The following is a 23135-nucleotide window of genomic DNA, read 5'->3' on the forward strand; positions in this document are numbered from 1 at the left end:
CACAGTTTGAAGAAATCCACTGCTTCTAAGCTAGCCAACATGTACAGTGTTACTCATATGAACAAATTGAATAGTGAAATTCTTTTTCCTGGCATGAACATAAATCACACCTCTAACAATCAATGTTGCATACCTCGCCCCGCTTAACGAGGGCGCTAGTTTAAGATGTTCTGACAGCCCTTCCTGCCAGCATTATTTCTAGCCTGTTGTGTGTTCCCTAGTTTGGAGCTCTTAGAAATAACGGATAGAAACAATGCAAAAGCAACAAAGAAAATCACAAAATAAATGTGTCTCTCTTAGAGAATACAACCAGAATACATCTCTTCAGTATCTACACTGAGCAGACATGAGAGAAGCAGAAGTCGAGAATTCAGGAATCAAAAGTCGGAGGCAGAAAAATATCAAACCTGAGATACACAGACGACACGGCTCTCTGTGGAAACAACCATGAAGAAATAACGAACCTCCTCGACAACATAAGCAGCTAAGGCCAGCTAAAGAATACGAAATTAAACGCAAAAAAGACCAAAGTAATGCACATTGGGAAAGGCACATACCAGCCCATCAAGATAGAAGGTGAAGAAGAACTTGAAAGAGTTGAACACTTCAAATACCTGGGCCCCTTAAAACCTCCCGATGGCTACTGTTCCACAGATATCCAAACACCTATTCTTACTGCAGAAACAAAACTGATCCAACTGAAAAACATCTGGAAAGACAAAGACCTATCCAACAGACTAAAAATACAAATTCTAAAGGCAATAATACGGCCTACTGTGCCACAGGGGGCAGAGGGCTGGACATTGAGACAAACAGATAAAGATAGAATACAATCTGCTGAAACGTGGTTCTACCGAAGACTCTTCGACATCAACTGGCAAGAGAAAAGAACCAATCAGAGCATCCTACAACAACTTGGCGTCAAACGAGAACTGTATGGCGCCACTTTTAAAAGAGCGATGAGCTTCTTGGGGCATTCTAGCCCAAACAAAAAGTGCTCCCTCACAAGAGACATCATACAAGGGAAGAGGGAGGGTAAACGAGGACGCGGCCGCCCCAGGATGAAGTATACGGACAACCTAAAGGAGTGGACAGGACACTCTATGGCTGAAACTTTCAGCGCCATAAGAGACAGGGGCAGATGGGGCAGATGGGGCAACGGCATCAGGCAGGCGGCCCGAGCAGCAACGCCCACAAGGACGACGCTGGAGGAGTGGGTGAGTGGGTGAGGGAGCAGGTGAGTGGGTGGGTGAGTGAGCAGGTGAGTGGGTGAGTGAGCGGGTGAGGGAGCGAGTGAGTGGGTGAGTGAGCGGGTGAGTGAGCGAGTGAGTGAGTGACAGAATACAAACGTGATACGCACTGTAACAAATTGAATAGTGAAATTCTTTTTCCTTGCATGAACATAAATCACACCTCTAACAGTAATGCCTACAATCAATGTTGCATACCTCGCCCCGCCTAACGAGGGCGCTAGTTTAAGGTGTTCTGACAGCCCTTCCTGCCAGCATTATTTCTAGCCTGTTGTGTGTTCCCTAGTTTGGAGCTCTTAGAAATAATGGATACAAACAACGCAAAGGCAACAAAGAAAATCACAAAATAAATGTGTCTCTCTTACAGAATACAACCATAGGAACAGGATACACGGCCAGTTCAGTTTCATACTCTGACCGTACCTTCGACAATGTCTAAAATGACCATGCACCACGAGAAGAAAACGGAAGTCTGGAAAAAACAACATTTGTGTTGTTTTTTTTTTATTGACACGTTTAAATTCTACACACAACACATAAAACAAAAGAAAGAGGGGGGGGGATAAAAGTTTAAAAAATGAAGAAAATTAAATAGATAACCTTAAATACATAAATAAATGACAGGGAGGGAAGTCCTAGGGGTTCTTCTATCAAGTCCGAGTTCCACAGCATTCTTCTTCTCCTTTAACCTCAGGGACGGAAATAATGACAGTTCTCTATGAAACATGAAGAAATTTGGCTCAGTTCTCAGGAATCTGTTCTTATGTAAAAAGAACTTTCCATCAACAATAATTGTGTTGATTGCCAAATCACGTGTTCCATCTTTCACAAGTACACCAAATTGCGGAACGAGCCACAAGGGGGCACTGTAGCACTACATCGTTTGCCATGATAGCCTAGGTAAACAGTCGCTGCATAAGGCAATATCAAGGTAATTTAGCGGTCATTTACAGGTTGATTAAAAAGAGAAATCCGTTTTACAGGGAACCAAGCCGATTACACAACAATAGCAATACTGAATTCGTCTGAATACATGTAACGCGCTGTGTATTAGATATGTCGTTTTAAAATGTACTGTAACGTGCATGGATAAGAAGACACGCTGGCCGCTGGCTAGCGGGTCTGACCCTTTAGTCGAGCGGTTAGCGATGTCTCCTGCGGTGCGGGCGATACGGGTTCGCTTCCCGGCCGCGGCAGTTCGTGTGGTTGCGTCGTCCCCCGAATTTGCTACAGAACTTTTTATCTATCTGCAGCAGGTAAACCGGGATGCGGTGTCCTATCGTGCATGTCTGCAGCAGTGCAACTGAGCGACTTATCGAAGACGATCCCTGGTCATCTGAGACAGACAGGTGATCCTGCTCATCTGAGGTGGACAGGTGATCCCTGGTCATCTGAAGTGGACAGGTGATCCCTGGTCATCTGAGGTGGACAGGTGATCCTGCTTATCTGAGACAGACAGGTGATCCCTGGTCATCTGAGACAGACAGGTGATCCCTGGTCATCTGAGGTGGACAGGTGATCCTGCTCATCTGAGACAGACAGGTGATCCCTGGTCATCTGAGGTGGACAGGTGATCCCTGGTCATCTGAGACAGACAGGTGATCCCTGGTCATCTGAGGTGGACAGGTGATCCTGCTCATCTGAGACAGACAGGTGATCCCTGGTCATCTGAGGTGGACAGGCGCTTACACCTCCCCCATACGACTCCTGAAGGACAGCGTCGTCCTGCTGCAGTGTCCACCGGGCGCCCGCCCGCACCTATGCGCAAAGTTACCACAGTAGCCTGGCGAGCCGCGGCGTGGCTGTCATACATGTGGCGTTACTGACCCTCTCATGCAAGGCTACGAATAAACTGATACAAAATAACCGGTTACACCAGTTTAAAAAGTCATGTCGTTTCCTGTAGCGAAACATTTTTTCACAAAACGCCTTGTGTGCGAGCGGAGACACAGGCCGACACATGCGCTACTTGGGGCGACCGCTTGGCCACCGCGAGAAGCTGCGGTGAAGCCATTTAGTACAGCAGCCGGCCGATGCAGTGTTGGGATGTTTGCGCCAGCCTCCTACCTGAGCAGCGGCGCAGACTCCGGCTTCTCGCCGTCGGTGCCAGCAGAAGGACGAGGACTGAGGGAAACCCGTCCTGCAGAACCTTCCGGATGTCGAACCAGCCAATCACGTCCCGGAGCTGCCTCGCACCTGCAGGGGGACGGCCGAGGCGCTTCGAGCGCCTTCTCTCCGCGCCAAGCTGATCTACGATCAGATTTTAACGTCGGCTTTCCGCTCGCGCCTTTGAGGAAGTGGCGTCGCCCGGGGCTTGTCACCCGTCCCTGGGTCAGTTTTTACGTCGGCGGTAATTTGTCACATTCTGATTGGTCAGATTCCGTAGACCCGAGGAGGAGGGGCCGGCCCGACACCGGAGAAAGTTCTGGGTGCTTTTGGTCGTGCGGGGAATTTTAAAGAACTTCCCCCCAAACTTGTTAAAAACCGCCGTTCAGAATGGCGCGAACACGGTATTTCCTGTCAACTCCACTCCGCTGTTACGCCAGCAGACGCTCACCTGAAGCGCCGTGTTTACAAACCGATGGCGGACTTGTGTTCCTGCTGGAATGAACCGCCGCCGCCGGCCGGCCGGCCAGCACAGCGTAGCACTGTAGGCTAATGGCTAGTAGCTGGCGCAGCTAGCTTAGCTGGCGCAGCTAGCTCTCACTGTAGCTTAGCTGGCGCAGCTAGTGTAAACTACTAATAAGACACGTTAGTCCCTAGCTAACGGGTCTGACCCTTTAGCCGAGCGGCGGTTATACTAGCTCAGCTGGCGCAGCTAGCTCTCACTGTAGCTTAGCTGACGCAGCTAGCTCTCACTGTAGCTTAGCTGACGCAGCTAGCTTTCCCTGTAGCTTAGCTGGCGCAGCTAGCTCTCACTGTAGCTTAGCTGGCGCAGCTAGTGTAAACTACTAATAAGACACGTTAGTCCCTAACTAACGGGTCTAACCCTTTAGCCGAGCGGCGGTTATACTAGCTCAGCTGGCGCAGCTAGCTCTCCCTGTAGCTTAGCCGGCGCAGCTAGCTTTCCCTGTAGCTTAGTCAAGCTGCTGCTGTGAGGCGTCGGCTTGTTCGTGTCAAGTCGAGTCAGGTTTATTTGTATGGGTCAATATCACAAATCACAGATTCGCCTCAGTCTGATGAGGCTCAAATCCAACAGGCCGGTGCTCATGTTCACCATCAAAACACATTCTCCATGGGCCTAAAAGCGATGGAAAAGCAAATGATCGTAACAGTCGCGATTTTAATTTCCTTCCCCCCACAAACCACAGCTGCACCGCGTGTCACGTGACAGACCAGCCTAGCTGTCACGTGACCGGGCTGCTGTTACACTTCCGTGTTTTAAACCCCTTATTGTTGTTGTTGTTGTTTTTTTTTACTGGTTAGTCATACACAATATGGTCTCTTCATATAAAGAGAGCATAGAGACCAGTACCATCTTTGGCCATAATTGTTTCTAATGATAATCTTTTAAGAGTAAAAATGGAGGGGTTTCGGTGCATGGCAGAACACGTGTGGTGCCGCGTGCCTGGGAGCTCGCCCTTGCTGCGGCTCTAAACCCGTATTAGCCAGCTCCCCGTCACACTGACGCACACTTGCAGAGCCCTGCTTGCAGAGCCCTGCTTGCAGAGCCCTGCTTGCAGAGCCCTGCTTGCAGAGCCCTGCTTGCAGAGCCCTGCTTGCAGAGCCCTGCTTGCAGAGCCCTGCTTGCTCAAGTCAGACAGCTTTGCCGTGCATCTTACAAAGACTTTTTTTTAAAACCTGCTTGTATTTTCCCCCCTGTGTGTTCACAGCTCAGAAAGTAGTGTTTTTGCCAGTCGGTATTCCCAAATCTCCGTGTAACACCGTGTAGCACCGTGTAACACCGTGTATCACCGTGTATCACCGTGTAACACCGTGTATCACCGTGTAACACCGTGTAGCACCGTGTAGTACCGTGTATCACCGTGTAACACCGTGGAGCACCGTGTATCACCGTGTAACACCGTGTATCACCGTGTAACACCGTGTATCACCGTGTATCACCGTGTAACACCGTGTAACACCGTGTATCACCGTGTATCACCGTGTAACACCGTGTATCACCGTGTAACACCGTGTAACACCGTGTAACACCGTGTATCACCGTGTAACAACGTGTAACACCGTGTATCACCGTGTAACACCGTGTAGCACCGTGTAACACCGTGTAGCACCGTGTAACACCGTGTATCACCGTGTAACACCGTGTAGCACCGTGTAACAACGTGTATCACCGTGTATCACCGTGTAACACCGTGTAACACCGTGTAGCACCGTGTAGCACCGTGTAACACCGTGTAGCACCGTGTAACACCGTGTAGCACCGTGTAATACCGTGTATCACCGTGTATCACCGTGTATCACCGTGTATCACCGTGTAACACCGTGTATCACCGTGTATCACCGTGTAACACCGTGTAGCACCGTGTAACACCGTGTAACACCGTGTATCACCGTGTAACACCGTGTAACACCGTGTATCACCGTGTAACACCGTGTATCACCGTGTATCACCGTGTAACACCGTGTATCACCGTGTATCACCGTGTAACACCGTGTATCACCGTGTAGCACCGTGTAACACCGTGTATCACCGTGTATCACCGTGTAGCACCGTGTAACACCGTGTATCACCGTGTAACACCGTGTATCACCGTGTATCACCGTGTATCACCGTGTAGCACCGTGTAACACCGTGTAACACCGTGTAGCACCGTGTATCACCGTGTAGCACCGTGTAGCACCGTGTAACACCGTGTATCACCGTGTAACACCGTGTATCACCGTGTAACACCGTGTATCACCGTGTATCACCGTGTAGCACCGTGTAACACCGTGTAGCACCATGTAACACCGTGTAGCACCGTGTAGCACCGTGTATCACCGTGTAACACCGTGTAGCACCGTGTAACACCGTGTAGCACCGTGTAACACCGTGTAGCACCGTGTAACACCGTGTAACACCGTGTATCACCGTGTAACACCGTGTATCACCGTGTATCACCGTGTAACACCGTGTATCACCGTGTATCACCGTGTAACACCGTGTATCACCGTGTATCACCGTGTAGCACCGTGTAACACCGTGTAGCACCGTGTAGCACCGTGTATCACCGTGTAACACCGTGTATCACCGTGTAACACCGTGTAACACCGTGTATCACCGTGTAACACCGTGTAACACCGTGTATCACCGTGTATCACCGTGTAACACCGTGTAACACCGTGTAACACCGTGTATCACCGTGTATCACCGTGTATCACCGTGTAACACCGTGTAGCACCGTGTAACACCGTGTATCACCGTGTAACACCGTGTATCACCGTGTAGCACCGTGTAACACCGTGTATCACCGTGTAACACCGTGTAACACCGTGTATCACCGTGTAACACCGTGTATCACCGTGTAGCAGCACCGTGCAGCCCGTTGAGGAACATGTCTAGTGGACCTGCAACTCGTTTTCATCATCAGCGGAGTGATATGTACGTTCTCTGTGAGGGGGCTCTCACGTTTAGCCACGTGGTGCCTGTGCCTCTTTGTTTGAGATGCCTCTTCACATTTGTCAGGCAAACATTTTAGTAGTGGAGGTCTGAGTGATGTGCTGCTTACTCAAAAGTAGAAAAAAGAAATCTACCCTGTACTTACACAACCCAAGGGTGACTCTACTGACCATGTTTCATACTGTTACACGCAGTATCCATCCATCCACCATCCATCCATCATCCATCCATCATCCATCCATCCACCATCCATCCATCATCCGTCCACCATCCATCCATCCATCATCCATCCATCCATCCATCATCCATCCATCCATCCATCCACCATCCATCCATCCATCATCCATCCATCCATCCATCATCCATCATCCATCCATCCACCATCCATCCATCATCCATCCATCATCCATCCACCCATCCATCCATCCATCATCCATCCATCCATCCACCATCCATCCATCATCCATCCATCATCCATCCACCATCCATCCATCCATCATCCGTCCACCATCCATCCATCATCCATCCATCCATCCATCATCCATCCATCCACCATCCGTCCACCATCCATCCACCATCCATCCATCCATCCATCCATCCATCCATCCACCATCCATCCATCATACATCCATCATCCATCATCCATCCATCCACCATCCGTCCACCATCCATCCATCATCCATCCATCCATCCATCATCCATCATCCATCCATCCACCATCCGTCCACCATCCATCCACCATCCATCCATCCATCCACCATCCATCCATCATCCATCATCCATCCATCCACCATCCGTCCACCATCCATCCACCATCCATCCATCCATCCATCCATCCATCCATCCACCATCCATCATCCATCCACCATCCATCATCCATCCATCCATCATCCATCCATCCATCATCCATCCATCCATCATCCAAGCTGTTTATCCTGCTCTCAGGGTCACGGCGGGACGCTGGAGCCTCTCCCAGCAGCCACTGGGCGGCAGGCGGGGGGACACCCTGGACAGGCCGCCAGGCCAGCACAGGGTGTCTCCATGCAGCAAGGGGGAGTTTTATTACACACGCTTCATGAAGGTTTCAACATCTTACAGCCACAATGCCAAACGTCACTGTCCACTGTCATGTTTCTGTTTCCCTAAACTGCTGAACTTCCTGTCTAATTGCCTCCTGGGTAGTTTCTTTTATTCTCGTTTTTGGGTTAGAAGAAAAAAGAAAGGAAGAAAGACAGCAAGCCACTTTATTTGACATTGGGTTTTTTTAAAGATGATTTTTTCGGCATTTTCTGCTTTATTTGACAGTGTCAGAAGAGAGAGCGAGACAGGGGAGACAGAGAGAGAGAGAGAGAGAGGGAGGGAGGATGACATGCAGCGAAGGGCCTGGGCTGGATTCGAACCCGGGCCGCTGCGGTAAGGACTCAGCCTGATGTGGTACGCACTGTACCTACCGGGTTCGAACCCAGGACCTTCTTGCTGTGAGGCAGCAGGGCTGACCAGCGGGCCACCGTGCCGCCCTATTTATAATACTACATTGTCAGTTAAAACTCAACATTCGGCTATTTTAAATGTGTAGGTACTGGGATAGATACTGCCTATAGTCTGCACAGGGAAACAGCCTGCTGTTCTGCACAACATAGCAGAGAGTTATTACACAGTTATACACAGCTGATATGTAGATGACCCATATAGTCCCCCCCCCCCCCAGCAGCCGGGCTCAGCGTGTGGCCCTCACGGCTAACTCGGGGCCAGGCAGCACAGCAACCTATCCAAGCATACAGATAAAGCTCAGCCTCGGCCGCATCTTCTCAACATGTTCTCAGTACCGCTGAAAGGATGAAAGAGGATGTGCTCTGTGATTTAACCCTGCTGCCTTATACTCTGTCATTTGATGTAACACGTGACATCCTCCTGTATCAGAAGTCTCTGGAAACCACATGCCCGCCCGGTGCCTGAGATGTGATGTCACGGAAGGTCCCTGACTAGTGGTACAAAAGGAGAAATGTTGAGGAAGCGGCGCCAAGCGCAGCGCTGTGAGCTTGTTCCTGAGTGAGATGGCCCCAAAGCTGCATCTGAGCTTCTTGGTGTTGTTCATAAAGGGTGAGTGCTTCACTGAACACTTCACGTCACACTTCAGGAGTAGTGGTGTTAGGACCTCTTTGTGTTTATGGTACACAGTGAAAGCTGTACGTGCACCGGCTTGGTCAATAAGCTGTCTTGATGTGAGCAAGTGTGTCGGTACGGTGTATTTCTGACACAAGGCAGTTCGACGTGCTTTATGTTGGGCCTGAACATACATTTCCTAAGAAGTACGGAATAAGACGAACATAAATGTAAAACCCAACAGCATCTGCAGGCTGACAATGTCTAGTAAGACGCAGTGGACCGGCCGTGGCCGCTGGAGAAGCGCTACAGCGGTGCTGCTGGACTGACGGCCTGAATGGCCGCGGCTCGGGCAGGCGTCTCGTTAACGGGACGTGCTCGTCACACATTTGTATACACCTCATGCTGACTTCCATGAGTCATTAAGTGAAAGCAGAAGGTCACAACACTGGCTGAGTCGGTTCTGTGGAAATGTCTGTATTGTCCGGTCGGGGGGCTTGACATGTGGCATGGTGAGAGACGACCCGCAGGAATCCTGCAGGCTGCCAGCTGCTGCTGGCACAGTGGAGCGTGGGGGCACGAGTGTCCGGAACGGTCCAGAACGGTCCGAACGGTCCGAACGGTCCAGAACGGTCCCGACGGTCCCAACGGTCCCGACGGTCCCAACGGTCCAGAACGGTCTGAACGGTCCAGAACGGTCCGGACGGTCCAGAACGGTCCGGACGGTAGGCTCGCCTGTCTCGCCGAACTAGACTGGCCCACGTCAGATAAAAGTCAGAGGGGAGAGCACGTGCTACTGCCTTTAGTGAGCGGTGCCAGCAGGTGAAGTGAACACCCCACCCACGGCGGGGGGAGAACCAGCCGGGGCCCCGGGGACCTCAGCGTCACCGCGTGAGCCCACCAGCAACTGGCCCCTGCACACTTTTTCCAGGCGCCTCGTCATTCTCACACCATCGGAAAGAAAAAGGGGCCGATTTGTACGGCGCACAGCTACGGCGGTGCTTCCACCCGTTCAGACGTACCCCCATACTTTCTCTTTCACCACAGGGGGGACTGACCACATAGCTTCCTGGCAAACAGGAAGTGCAGCAGAAAAGTGGTAGATGTGTGACAGTGGGCTGCTTCGTTTTGCTAGATGATGCACGCCGACACGTTTCACTCGCTCACTCCTTTTCCTCTGTCACTGCCCTGCCACCTCCGCACCCCCCCCCCCCCCATGGAGCACCGGAGTGACCTTTGCAGCCCCCAGGCGGTAGCACAGTCGGCGGTGAGTCACGACTGACAAGCGGCGAGGTTGCCCACGGACGCCTCTGAATACGAAACGGGCCAAAAAACAAGTCTGTTAGGCCTCCTCCTGAGGAGGAGGAGGAGGAGGAGGAGGAGGAGGAGGAGGCCTTCAAGTGGCCGTTCCCACGAGGGACGTTCTGGCCTCTGAGTCGTGCGAGACACTGAACACTGTACATGAAGTGTGTGTGTTGGACATAATGAAGTGTGTGTGTTGGACATAATGACCTGTGTGTGTTGGACATAATGAAGTGTGTGTGTTGGACATAATGAAGTGTGTGTGTTGGACATAATGAAGTGTGTGTGTTGGACATAATGACGTGTGTGTGTTGGACATAATGAAGTGTGTGTGTTGGACGTAATGACGTGTGTGTGTTGGACATAATGAAGTGTGTGTGTTGGACATAATGACGTGTGTGTGTTGGACATAATGAAGTGTGTGTGTTGGACGTAATGACGTGTGTGTGTTGGACATAATGAAGTGTGTGTGTTGGACATAATGACGTGTGTGTGTTGGACGTAATGACGTGTGTGTGTTGGACATAATGACGTGTGTGTGTTGGACATAATGACGTGTGTGTGTTGGACATAATGACGTGTGTGTGTTGGACATAAGGACGTGTGTGTGTTGGACATAATGAAGTGTGTGTGTGTTGGACATAATGACGTGTGTGTGTTGGACATAATGACGTGTGTGTGTTGGACATAATGACGTGTGTGTGTTGGACATAATGACGTGTGTGTGTGTTGGACATAATGACGTGTGTGTGTTGGACATAATGACGTGTGTGTGTTGGACATAATGAAGTGTGTGTGTTGGACATAAGGACGTGTGTGTGTTGGACATAATGACGTGTGTGTGTTGGACATAATGACGTGTGTGTGTGTTGGACATAATGACGTGTGTGTGTTGGACATAATGACGTGTGTGTGTTGGACATAATGAAGTGTGTGTGTTGGACATAATGAAGTGTGTGTGTTGGACATAAGGACGTGTGTGTGTTGGACATAATGAAGTGTGTGTGTTGGACATAATGACGTGTGTGTGTTGGACATAAGGACGTGTGTGTGTTGGACATAAGGACGTGTGTGTGTTGGACATAAGGACGTGTGTGTGTTGGACATAAGGACGTGTGTGTGTTGGACATAAGGACGTGTGTGTGTTGGACATAAGGACGTGTGTGTGTTGGACATAAGGACGTGTGTGTGTTGGACATAATGACGTGTGTGTGTTGGACATAATGGCGTGTGTGTGTTGGACATAAGGACGTGTGTGTGTTGGACATAATGACGTGTGTGTGTTGGACATAAGGACGTGTGTGTTGGACATAATGAAGTGTGTGTGTTGGACATAATGACGTGTGTGTGTGTTGGACATAATGACGTGTGTGTGTTGGACATAATGACGTGTGTGTGTTGGACATAAGGACGTGTGTGTGTTGGACATAAGGACGTGTGTGTGTTGGACATAATGACGTGTGTGTGTTGGACATAATGAAGTGTGTGTGTTGGACATAATGGCGTGTGTGTGTTGGACATAAGGACGTGTGTGTGTTGGACATAATGACGTGTGTGTGTTGGACATAAGGACGTGTGTGTGTTGGACATAATGACGTGTGTGTTGGACATAAGGACGTGTGTGTGTGTTGGACATAATGAAGTGTGTGTGTTGGACATAATGACGTGTGTGTTGGACATAATGACGTGTGTGTTGGACATAATGACGTGTGTGTGTTGGACATAATGAAGTGTGTGTGTTGGACATAAGGACGTGTGTGTGTTGGACATAATGGCGTGTGTGTTGGACATAAGGACGTGTGTGTGTGTTGGACATAATGAAGTGTGTGTGTTGGACATAATGAAGTGTGTGTGTTGGACATAAGGACGTGTGTGTGTGTTGGACATAATGACGTGTGTGTGTTGGACATAATGACGTGTGTGTGTTGGACATAATGACGTGTGTGTGTGTTGGACATAATGACGTGTGTGTGTTGGACATAATGACGTGTGTGTGTGTTGGACATAATGACGTGTGTGTGTTGGACATAAGGACGTGTGTGTGTGTTGGACATAATGACGTGTGTGTGTGTTGGACATAAGGACGTGTGTGTGTTGGACATAAGGACGTGTGTGTGTGTTGGACATAAGGACGTGTGTGTGTGTTGGACATAATGAAGTGTGTGTGTTGGACATAATGACGTGTGTGTGTTGGACATAATGGCGTGTGTGTGTTGGACATAATGAAGTGTGTGTGTGTTGGACATAATGAAGTGTGTGTGTTGGACATAAGGACGTGTGTGTGTGTTGGACATAAGGACGTGTGTGTGTGTTGGACATAATGAAGTGCTGTTCTGGTTCCAGCATCCCTAGCCACATGGCAGCATGTGACTGTAATGGAGGGCGAGACGCTGACCCTGACGTGTCCCGTGACACAAGCTCACAGGGCCCATGTGGAGTGGAAGAACCCTGAGGGATACCTGATGTTCTTCAACCGCGATAGAGGTGAGGCTAATACATGCACCATGTCTCCCAGTCGTACCGATATTTGTAGAGACAGCAGCAAAGGGCGTCCGGGTGGCGTGGCGGTCTGTTCTGTCGCCTACCAACATGGGGGTCGCTGGTTCGAATCCCCGTGTTACCTCCGGCTTGGTCGGGCGTCCCTACAGACACAATTGGTTGTGTCTGTGGGTGGGAAGCCGGATGTGGGTATGTGTCCTGGTCGCTGCACTAGCGCCTCCTCTGGTCAGTTGGGGCACCTGTTCAGGGGGGAGGGGGAAGTGGGGGGAATAGTGTGATCCTCCCATGCGCTACGTCCCCCTGGTGAAACTCCTCACTGTCAGGTGAGAAGAAGTGGCTGGTGACTCCACATGTATGGGAGGAGACACGTGGTAGTCTGCAGGCCTCCCCGGATCAGCAGAGGGGGTGGAGCAGAGACCGGGATGGCTGGGGAGAGGGTGGAGCAGCAGAGGGGGTGGGGCAGCAGAGACCGGGACGGCTGGGGAGAGGGTGGAGCAGCAGAGGGGGTGGGGCAGCAGAGACCGGGACGGCTGGGGAGAGGGGGGTGATTGGCCGGGCACAACTGGGGAGGAAAGGGGAGACAGAAAGAGCAACTAAAGGTTCTCTCCAGTTTCAGCCTCGACCCACAAGTCAGTGGCTGACAGGAGAGGAATTGAGAAGATGGCTTTATGGTTTATGCACAGTAGATATATCATCAATATATAGCTCCGTTACTATGGTTACCTGAACGTCTCTGTGCCTCTCACAGACACACACTTCACATGAACCTCCTCATACAGTATGCAGACACCCACCCACACACACACACACACACTCTTTCTTTCCCTTTACGGCCATTTCTTCACATACACGACAATTTCCATTCCGTCATCACATGCACACTGATACACACATTACACACACTAACACACACACACACACACACACACACACACTAACACACACACACACACACACACACACAGCTACACGTACGCACACAAGACCTGTGTATATCTGTCTCAGATACACTCACACATAGATGCAAGCCCTGTGTGTGTGTGTGTGTGTGTGTGTGTGTGTGTGTGTGTGTGTGTGTGTGTGTGTGTGTGTGTGTGTGTGTGTGTACAGGGCTTGTATCTACACACAGATAAATATAAAGGTATTTAAAGGTCGCCTTACAAACTGCTCTTTCAGTTCCATCTCATCCTCCTGGTGCACACCCGAAACGGTCACATTTATGTTTTTAACAATTTTGTAGTACTGTACTGTACTACTACAGTACTGTAGTAGTACAGTACAGTACTACTACATGACAGGGTTACTTTCTTACAGTCTACTACAGTACTACAGTACTACAGTACTACTACATGGCAGGGTTACTTTCTTACAGTCTACTACAGTACTACAGTACTACAGTACTGTAGTACTGTAGTACTGTAGTACTGTAGTAGACTGTAAGAAACTAACCCTGTCATGTAGTAGACTGTAAGAAAGTAACCCTGTCATGTAGTAGTACTACAGTACTACAGTACTACAGTACTGTAGTACTTTAGTACTGTAGTAGACTGTAAGAAAGTAACCCTGCCATGTAGTAGTACTGTAGTACTGTAGTACTGTAGTAGACTGTAAGAAACTAACTCTGTCATGTAGTAGACTGTAAGAAAGTAACCCTGCCATGTAGTAGTACTACAGTACTACAGTACTACAGTACTGTAGTACTGTAGTACTGTAGTAGACTGTAAGAAAGTAACCCTGCCATGGGACATTTCCCATACAGATCAGCTGAACTGTGTACTGTGTGCTTGCTGGTTCTCCCCGTACCGGGGGTCCAGAAGAACCCGTTGGGGACCATCTAGCTCCCAGGGGTGTTTCTGCGTCCACAGAATGTGTCTTGAATCTGCTTTTCTTTCCCCCGCCGATGTTTCCCAGTTCTGAAGGACAAGCGCTACAGCATAGACAAGCTGTCCAACACGCAGTTCACCGTCAGCGTGTCGGACGTCTCGTTCAGCGACGGAGGCAACTACACGTGCCATCAGTACAAGCACGGCGTCGTGGAGAAGATGGTGGAGGTGACGGTGTTGGGTAGGTGTGGTGTTTAAGGGGGGTGTCACAGCTCCCCGGCCGTGTGCCCTTCATTTGGTGTGGGTTTGCTTATTTCACTATTTAACAGTCTGCAGAGACGTTGTCGAAGCTGGTGGGTGGAGCCGTCCTGCATGGGTGGGAAACTGTCTGCAGAGACGTTGTCCAAGCTGGTGGGTGAGACGTCCTGCATGGGTGGGAAACTGTCTGCAGAGACCTTGTTTAGCTGGTGGGTGGAGCAGTCCTGCATGGGTGGGAAACTGTCTGCAGAGACCTTGTTTAGCTGGTGGGTGGAGCAGTCCTGCATGAGTGGGAAACTGTCTGCAGAGACGTTGTTTAGCTGGTGGGTGGAGCCGTCCTGCATGGGTGGGAAACTGTCTGCAGAGACGATGTTTAGCTGGTGGGTGGAGCAGTCCTGCATGGGTGGGAAACTGTCTGCAGAGACGTTGTCCAAGCTGGTGGGTGGAGCAGTCCTGCATGGGTGGGAAACTGTCTGCAGAGACGTTGTTTAGCTGGTGGGTGAGCCGTCCTGCATGGGTGGGAAACTGTCTGCAGAGACGTTGTCAAAGCTGGTGGGTGGAGCAGTCCTGCATGGGTGGGAAACTGTCTGCAGAGACGTTGTCCAAGCTGGTGGGTGGAGCAGTCCTGCATGGGTGGGAAACTGTCTGCAGAGACGTTGTTTAGCTGGTGGGTGAGCCGTCCTGCATGGGTGGGAAACTGTCTGCAGAGACGTTGTCAAAGCTGGTGGGTGGAGCAGTCCTGCATGGGTGGGAAACTGTCTGCAGAGACGTTGTTTAGCTGGTGGGTGGAGCAGTCCTGCATGGGTGGGAAACTGTCTGCAGAGACCTTGTCCAAGCTGGTGGGTGAGCTGTCCTGCATGGGTGGGAAACTGTCTGCAGAGACCTTGTCCAAGCTGGTGGGTGGAGCAGTCCTGCATGGGTGGGAAACTGTCTGCAGAGACGTTGTTTAGCTGGTGGGTGGAGCAGTCCTGCATGGGTGGGAAACTGTCTGCAGAGACGTTGTTTAGCTGGTGGGTGAGCCGTCCTGCATGGGTGGGAAACTGTCTGCAGAGACCTTGTCCAAGCTGGTGGGTGGAGCAGTCCTGCATGGGTGGGAAACTGTCTGCAGAGACCTTGTCCAAGCTGGTGGGTGGAGCAGTCCTGCATGGGTGGGAAACTGTCTGCAGAGACCTTGTCAAAGCTGGTGGGTGAGCCGTCCTGCATGGGTGGGAAACTGTCTGCAGAGACGTTGTTTAGCTGGTGGGTGGAGCAGTCCTGCATGGGTGGGAAACTGTCTGCAGAGACCTTGTCCAAGCTGGTGGGTGGAGCAGTCCTGCATGGGTGGGAAACTGTCTGCAGAGACCTTGTTTAGCTGGTGGGTGAGCCGTCCTGCATGGGTGGGAAACTGTCTGCAGAGACGTTGTTTAGCTGGTGGGTGGAGCAGTCCTGCATGGGTGGGAAACTGTCTGCAGAGACCTTGTCCAAGCTGGTGGGTGGAGCAGTCCTGCATGGGTGGGAAACTGTCTGCAGAGACCTTGTCCAAGCTGGTGGGTGGAGCAGTCCTGCATGGGTGGGAAACTGTCTGCAGAGACGTTGTTTAGCTGGTGGGTGGAGCCGTCCTGCATGGGTGGGAAACTGTCTGCAGAGACCTTGTCAAAGCTGGTGGGTGGAGCAGTCCTGCATGGGTGGGAAACTGTCTGCAGAGACCTTGTCCAAGCTGGTGGGTGAGCCGTCCTGCATGGGTGGGAATGTGACTTCATACTATTGACCCAGTGCTGTCGTCTCTGTGACGCCGCACAAGTGCTGTTTTATTAACAAGTACCACTTCCCGGTGAGCACGGCTGCTGCTATAACAAGACGGGCTCTGCTCTTCTGCTTAAAGGCCCACCAAAAATGGACGTAGTGAAACACGGTGGGAAATGGGCCATCAAATGCACAGCGGAGGGAAATCACCATCCTCCCCGCATCTCCTGGGGCCTGGGAAACAGGATTGAAGTTGCTGGTAAGTTTTTAGGATTTTTTTTTTTTAGATTAAATGGATGAGAAAAATAGCAAATACAGAAATACTACTACTAGTTATACACAATGGCAGAAATACTACTACTAGTTATACACAATGGCAGAAATACTACTACTAGTTATACACAATGGCAGAAATACTGCTACTAGTTATACACAATGGCAGAAATACTACTACTAGTTATACACAATGGCAGAAATACTGCTACTAGTTATACACAATGGCAGAGATACTACTACTAGTTATACACAATGGCAGAAATACTACTACTAGTTATACACAATGGCAGAAATACTACTACTAGTTATACACAATGGCAGAAATACTACTACTAGTTATACACAATGGCAGAAATACTACTACTAGTTATACACAATGGCAGAAATACTACTACTAGTTATACACAATGGCAGAAATTACATGTTCAGTGAGATGCACACCACAGTGAGCCCATTGTCTGAAAAGGCCCCAAATTCAGCCCTTTTAATCCCCTCCCCTCAGTACTGCATAGTGCTGACTCCTACCCACCGGACCCTCTTCAAACGGTGTCGGTCACTAGGAACACGGCCCTTTGCTGAAACCACACGTCCTCATCAGTGGGAAACTCTCTCTTATGTATCTACAAGTACACGTGAACTTTAGTGTTCCCATAATCATTCATTATTAAACTATTATTAATACTAATGTTGATTTATTTTTAAAATAAATTTGTAAAAATTAATTAAAAAAATTAAATGACAATTATTTTTAAAACAATTATTACATCATTTTATATAATAACAATTTAATAATTGATTGATTATATTTTGATTTAATAATAAACAATTTTCACGAGTACACCTTAATGCAGCGATGTCTCAGATTTTCTTAATTCTGCTGCCCGAACCTTAAATTTTCAAGATACTGTAAAGTCACAATGGGACACAATGATACTTTGCATTTGTCCTTACTGGGTTTTGTGTAAACGTACATGTTCCTCTCAGCTCGTAATTACTTCGTTTACTGATGGCAGTGATTCATTATTTCCCACTTGACAGGGAAGGCCTATCACCACTTTGAAAACGGAACAAGAACATATCTGGCTGGGGATACCATACAAATCCAGACGCCAAGGAGGAGAGCTGTGGTGAAATGCCTTGTGCACCATCCCGCCCTGCACACTGAACCCCTGATGAACTTTGTCGTGATTGGAAAAGACTGTGAGTATTCACAGTTTAAGAACTCCGCAGTTAAAGAACGAGACTCAACATAGTTGGCAGATGAGAGAATAAGTGGAGGAGGCGGTTCTAGTTTCAACGAAAACCCCATCTGTTTACGCACAAGCACTTCTCCATACAGGGTTGTGTTTGAGGAACTTCTTGTTTCGTCTCAAAAGGGGAAAGCACGTTGGATCTGCGGGATATTTCTCTCGGGGCTGCTGGCTTTGCCGTGACACACCGAGTCTGACTCAGTGAAACCTGACCGCACAAATACAATCCATCAGTTTCCTCTTTACGTTTAGCTGTAAATAGACTGATTTTCTTCAAGTCTGTTTTTAAAACTTGTAAGGCTCGTTGGTCTTGTTCCAGTGGAATTCCCCCCCCCCCCCACACACATGGAAACTGCCCCTAACATACCGGCGTGGGTCCCACAAAGAGCAGAGGGAGCCACAATGTGCTACGCTTGGATGTTAATACCGTGTCAGTTTTAACAAATCTCTGTAATATTATGATGACATATTTTAAACTTCTGTCCATTACAGCCAAAAAGCTCCCAAACACAGCCTCAACCAGATCCCCTACAACTAAACCACATAGCCCAGCCGCCACCCCGCCGGCGCCGACCCAGAGCCCGGGAGCAAAGGAGACCACGGAGACATCGACAACATCACGCTTGTACTGGCCGTCATCCGAGGGCTCGATAAGCTTGTCTGCTGTGAGCGGCGACGAGCCTGCGGCTGTTACGTCCTCCACGAGAAAACATCTGGGCTCTACGAGTAAGGAAATATGTTTCTGTCAGGAGAATGATGCCCTCTTCTTACTCTACACATTCCCATTAGACTCAACACCACATCCTCCACACGCGTACATACACCCACATCATCGGCGGTCACTCGAGGTCGGGCACGACTGTCCTCCTTCTGGGTCCTTGTGGGTCTTAAGGTGGGCGTAGAGGCCGATCCCGGAGCCGCGTGTTTTGGGGCAATGTGGGCGAGGGTGTGAAGAAGTGGTTGAGGACGTGGTTTGGGACTTTCTGGTAACTCGCTCCTTTCTGAGTCTGCTTGTTTTCAGCAGCACAGTGGAGGTGATGGTTGTAGTGCCCAGCACCCTCACAGACAGCCGGTCTCCAGGCCTCCCTGCTTGTTCCCAGGGGTTCAGTCCAATGCCAGATGTTTAGATGTGGCCCTTGGTGATATCTTTATATCGCTTCTTTTGTCCTCCTGGAGCATGGCGTCCTGTCACGAGCTGAGAGTAAAGGACTTGTTTCGGGAGGCAAAAGTCCTTGCGGGGGGAGGGGGGGGGGACACCTGTGTGTGACAGCTTTTTATGTGGAGAGGCTGATGCTCCTGCAGCCACCACACCGTCCTTGGCAGGGGGTGGCCAGAGTCCAATGGCATGGAGAACCAAGACGATTGGGGACCACCCTCTGTTGCAGCCTTCATCCACCTTCACTGCCGTTGTGACCCGGAGACATCTTCTGCCAGTTCCACCGTTGAGGTCTTGGTTGGATCGTGCTCCATCTGGAACCCCCCTCTTGACCTGTCGGTCTTGGGGGGCCCTACCAGGAGCCAAGCTCCAGATGGCATAGCTCTTGTACACACAAAGCTCGGCATAGCTCTTGTACACACAAGCTTCTCCACCATGACAAGGCGGCAATTCAGGACACACACACACACACACACACACACACACACACACACACACACACACACACACACACACACACACACACACACACACACACACAACACACACACACACACACACACACACACACACACACACACACACACACACACACACACACACACACACACACACAGTGACAGATGCACTCTTAGGCCCCTTACAATGCTGTGATTGCAACTATTCCTCAATCCTCTGTGTTATGCCACGGTGTTGTAGTGAGAGTGGGGTTCAGACATTATGCCACGGTGTTGTAGTGAGAGTGGGGTTCAGTCATTATGCCACGGTGTTGTAGTGAGAGTGGGGTTCAGTCATTATGCCACGGTGTTGTAGTGAGAGTGGGGTTCAGTCATTATGCCACTGTGTTGTAGTGAGAGTGGGGTTCAGACATTATGCCACGGTGTTGTAGTGAGAGTGGGGTTCAGACATTATGCCACTGTGTTGTAGTGAGAGTGGGGTTCAGTCATTATGCCACTGTGTTGTAGTGAGAGTGGGGTTCAGTCATTATGCCACTGTGTTGTAGTGAGAGTGGGGTTCAGACATTATGCCACTGTGTTGTAGTGAGAGTGGGGTTCAGTCATTATGCCACTGTGTTGCAGTGAGAGTGGGGTTCAGACATTATGCCACTGTGTTGTAGTGAGAGTGGGGTTCAGACATTATGCCACTGTGTTGTAGTGAGAGTGGGGTTCAGACATTATGCCACGGTGTTGTAGTGAGAGTGGGGTTCAGACATTATGCCACGGTGTTGTAGTGAGAGTGGGGTTCAGTCATTATGCCACGGTGTTGTAGTGAGAGTGGGGTTCAGTCATTATGCCACGGTGTTGTAGTGAGAGTGGGGTTCAGTCATTATGCCACTGTGTTGTAGTGAGAGTGGGGTTCAGTCATTATGCCACTGTGTTGTAGTGAGAGTGGGGTTCAGACATTATGCCACGGTGTTGTAGTGAGAGTGGGGTTCAGACATTATGCCACGGTGTTGTAGTGAGAGTGGGGTTCAGTCATTATGTCACTGTGTTGTAGTGAGAGTGGGGTTCAGTCATTATGCCACTGTGTTGTAGTGAGAGTGGGGTTCAGTCATTATGCCACGGTGTTGTAGTGAGAGTGGGGTTCAGTCATTATGCCACGGTGTTGTAGTGAGAGTGGGGTTCAGTCATTATGCCACTGTGTTGTAGTGAGAGTGGGGTTCAGTCATTATGCCACGGTGTTGTAGTGAGAGTGGGGTTCAGTCATTATGCCACTGTGTTGTAGTGAGAGTGGGGTTCAGTCATTATGCCACTGTGTTGTAGTGAGAGTGGGGTTCAGTCATTATGCCACGGTGTTGTAGTGAGAGTGGGGTTCAGTCATTATGCCACGGTGTTGTAGTGAGAGTGGGGTTCAGTCATTATGCCACTGTGTTGTAGTGAGAGTGGGGTTCAGTCATTATGCCACGGTGCTGTAGTGAGAGTGGGGTTCAGACATTATGCCACGGTGTTGTAGTGAGAGTGGGGTTCAGACATTATGCCACTGTGTTGTAGTGAGAGTGGGGTTCAGACATTATGCCACTGTGTTGTAGTGAGAGTGGGGTTCAGTCATTATACCACTGTGTTGTAGTGAGAGTGGGGTTCAGTCATTATGCCACTGTGTTGTAGTGAGAGTGGGGTTCAGACATTATGCCACGGTGTTGTAGTGAGAGTGGGGTTCAGACATTATGCCACTGTGTTGTAGTGAGAGTGGGGTTCAGACATTATGCCACGGTGTTGTAGTGAGAGTGGGGTTCAGACATTATGCCACGGTGTTGTAGTGAGAGTGGGGTTCAGACATTATGCCACGGTGTTGTAGTGAGAGTGGGGTTCAGTCATTATGCCACGGTGTTGTAGTGAGAGTGGGGTTCAGTCATTATGCCACTGTGTTGTAGTGAGAGTGGGGTTCAGTCATTATGCCACGGTGTTGTAGTGAGAGTGGGGTTCAGACTGCAGGTAACATTTCTCGCTCAGTAAACCTTGTGTCCAGATGAACTTATTCAACTTTCTCTGATTATCGTACCTGGATTAGTGAGCATGTATGCAGGCATTATTAAATAGGAATAATATCTTCCCCATGACACTTTGTAGTTGAAATAGACGAAAAAAAATTAAAGTCCCATTTTAAAAGATGTCCTATATTCCCCAAACATAACTGGGCCATGAACACATCATGTTGTCAGATGATTCGTAAGATTATCTATAAAGTATTTGAAATTATTTGAAATATTTATATCAAATGTTCAACATGTTAGTGCCAATGCCATAATTATTTATTAATCCGCCTGCCTTTCGTTCTTTCTAGATGACGCAGCAAGCCCCGTGTCTGCCTCAGGGGGGACTCCACATGAAACCGTCAGTGAGGTCCAGAGCACGACAGGTAGATACAGTGACCCCTGAACTCGCAATACGTCCATCCCTCCAGACACGCCTGGGTAGCTTTGTAGCCCCACCACCCCATGCTGTTGCCAAATTGATTATTTCTACTGCCACCTAGTGGTGATTCCTGATACCTACAACTACCGACAGTTTATTCTAAGTCAGTTTATTCTGATTTCCATGTCCTCTTTTTCGTTCCTCAAAGGCAAGTCACTAGTCCCCGAGTCAGTCGTAACGGATGAAAACACATCCCATAATGGAAAGGAGGGCAACAGTACCAGCGGTAGGTCTACACAGTCATCAACACCAGTCTCTGCCTGGCCTTGTTTCGCTTTTGAGAATTCCAGCCAGATGGTGATCATAGAAATGTTATGAACCAGCTCAGCCTCATGGAGAGGGCTCGGCTGGAAGAGACTTAGTAGACCTGTTATCACAGCTGCTCAGGCATCTCACCACTCAGGCTCTTCCACCCACTCCCACTCGTTTAGGACCTGCCTAAACGTAAACGCCTTTTGGCATAAGATTTATATAAAATGAGTGACTATATTTGGGGCAAAAATTACTTTTAATTGGGATGACCTCTTCTTTGGTCTATTACATGCAACACCCACAAACATGAATACAAGTTACTTATCTGGAATATTGAGTGTAGCTGCCAGAAAAGCAATTACAAAGAAATGGCTTAAGCCAGACAGCCCATCTCTGGAGGACTGGTATGACGTCATTCATGGCGATTTGTTATGGAAAGGATCACCTTCTCCACGAGGCTTGAGGAAACTAAATTTGAGAAAATTTGGTAGAAGTGGAAATTGTATATTCCCCCAAAACATCCTTCTTTTCTTTAAATTGGTTCATGTAAGAATGGTTTTTGTACCTTTTCTTTCTTTTGTTCTTTTATCTCAAATGGAAAAACAGCCCATGTTCTATTTTTGTTCCACAATTACTCTGTAAAATGCAGAAAAGATGGATCACTTTATAAAAGTGTCTAACTAAAGATGATTATGTAAAAATGCCGTTAATATGTGGTTCCAAATTTAAAAAAGTTGTTATGAGCCATTAGGGAGGCTAATGTAATTGA

General features: G+C 49.3%; 1 protein-coding gene across 5 annotated transcripts in view; it reads left to right on the plus strand.

Annotated features, from left to right (window-relative positions):
* Positions 1–319: 319 nt before the first annotated feature.
* Positions 320–23135, plus strand: part of LOC130117043 (cytotoxic and regulatory T-cell molecule) — a 28488-nt gene continuing 5672 nt past the window's right edge. The window contains exons 1-9 of one of the 5 annotated variants that reach the window (XM_056285180.1): positions 321–1225; positions 8734–8913; positions 12562–12702; positions 14629–14781; positions 16660–16779; positions 17835–17996; positions 18539–18772; positions 21984–22058; positions 22263–22340. In XM_056285180.1, the coding sequence (XP_056141155.1) occupies positions 8868–8913; positions 12562–12702; positions 14629–14781; positions 16660–16779; positions 17835–17996; positions 18539–18772; positions 21984–22058; positions 22263–22340 (1009 nt within the window). In that variant the 5' untranslated portion in view covers positions 321–1225; positions 8734–8867. Of the gene's footprint in view, positions 1226–8733; positions 8914–12561; positions 12703–14628; positions 14782–16659; positions 16780–17834; positions 17997–18538; positions 18773–21983; positions 22059–22262; positions 22341–23135 lie in introns of all 5 variants that reach the window. The other 4 variants (XM_056285181.1, XM_056285183.1, XM_056285185.1 and 1 more) reach the window with 4 other exon arrangements.

The sequence above is a fragment of the Lampris incognitus genome, chromosome 8 (genome assembly GCF_029633865.1).
Source record: "Lampris incognitus isolate fLamInc1 chromosome 8, fLamInc1.hap2, whole genome shotgun sequence".
NCBI lineage: Eukaryota > Metazoa > Chordata > Actinopteri > Lampriformes > Lampridae > Lampris > Lampris incognitus.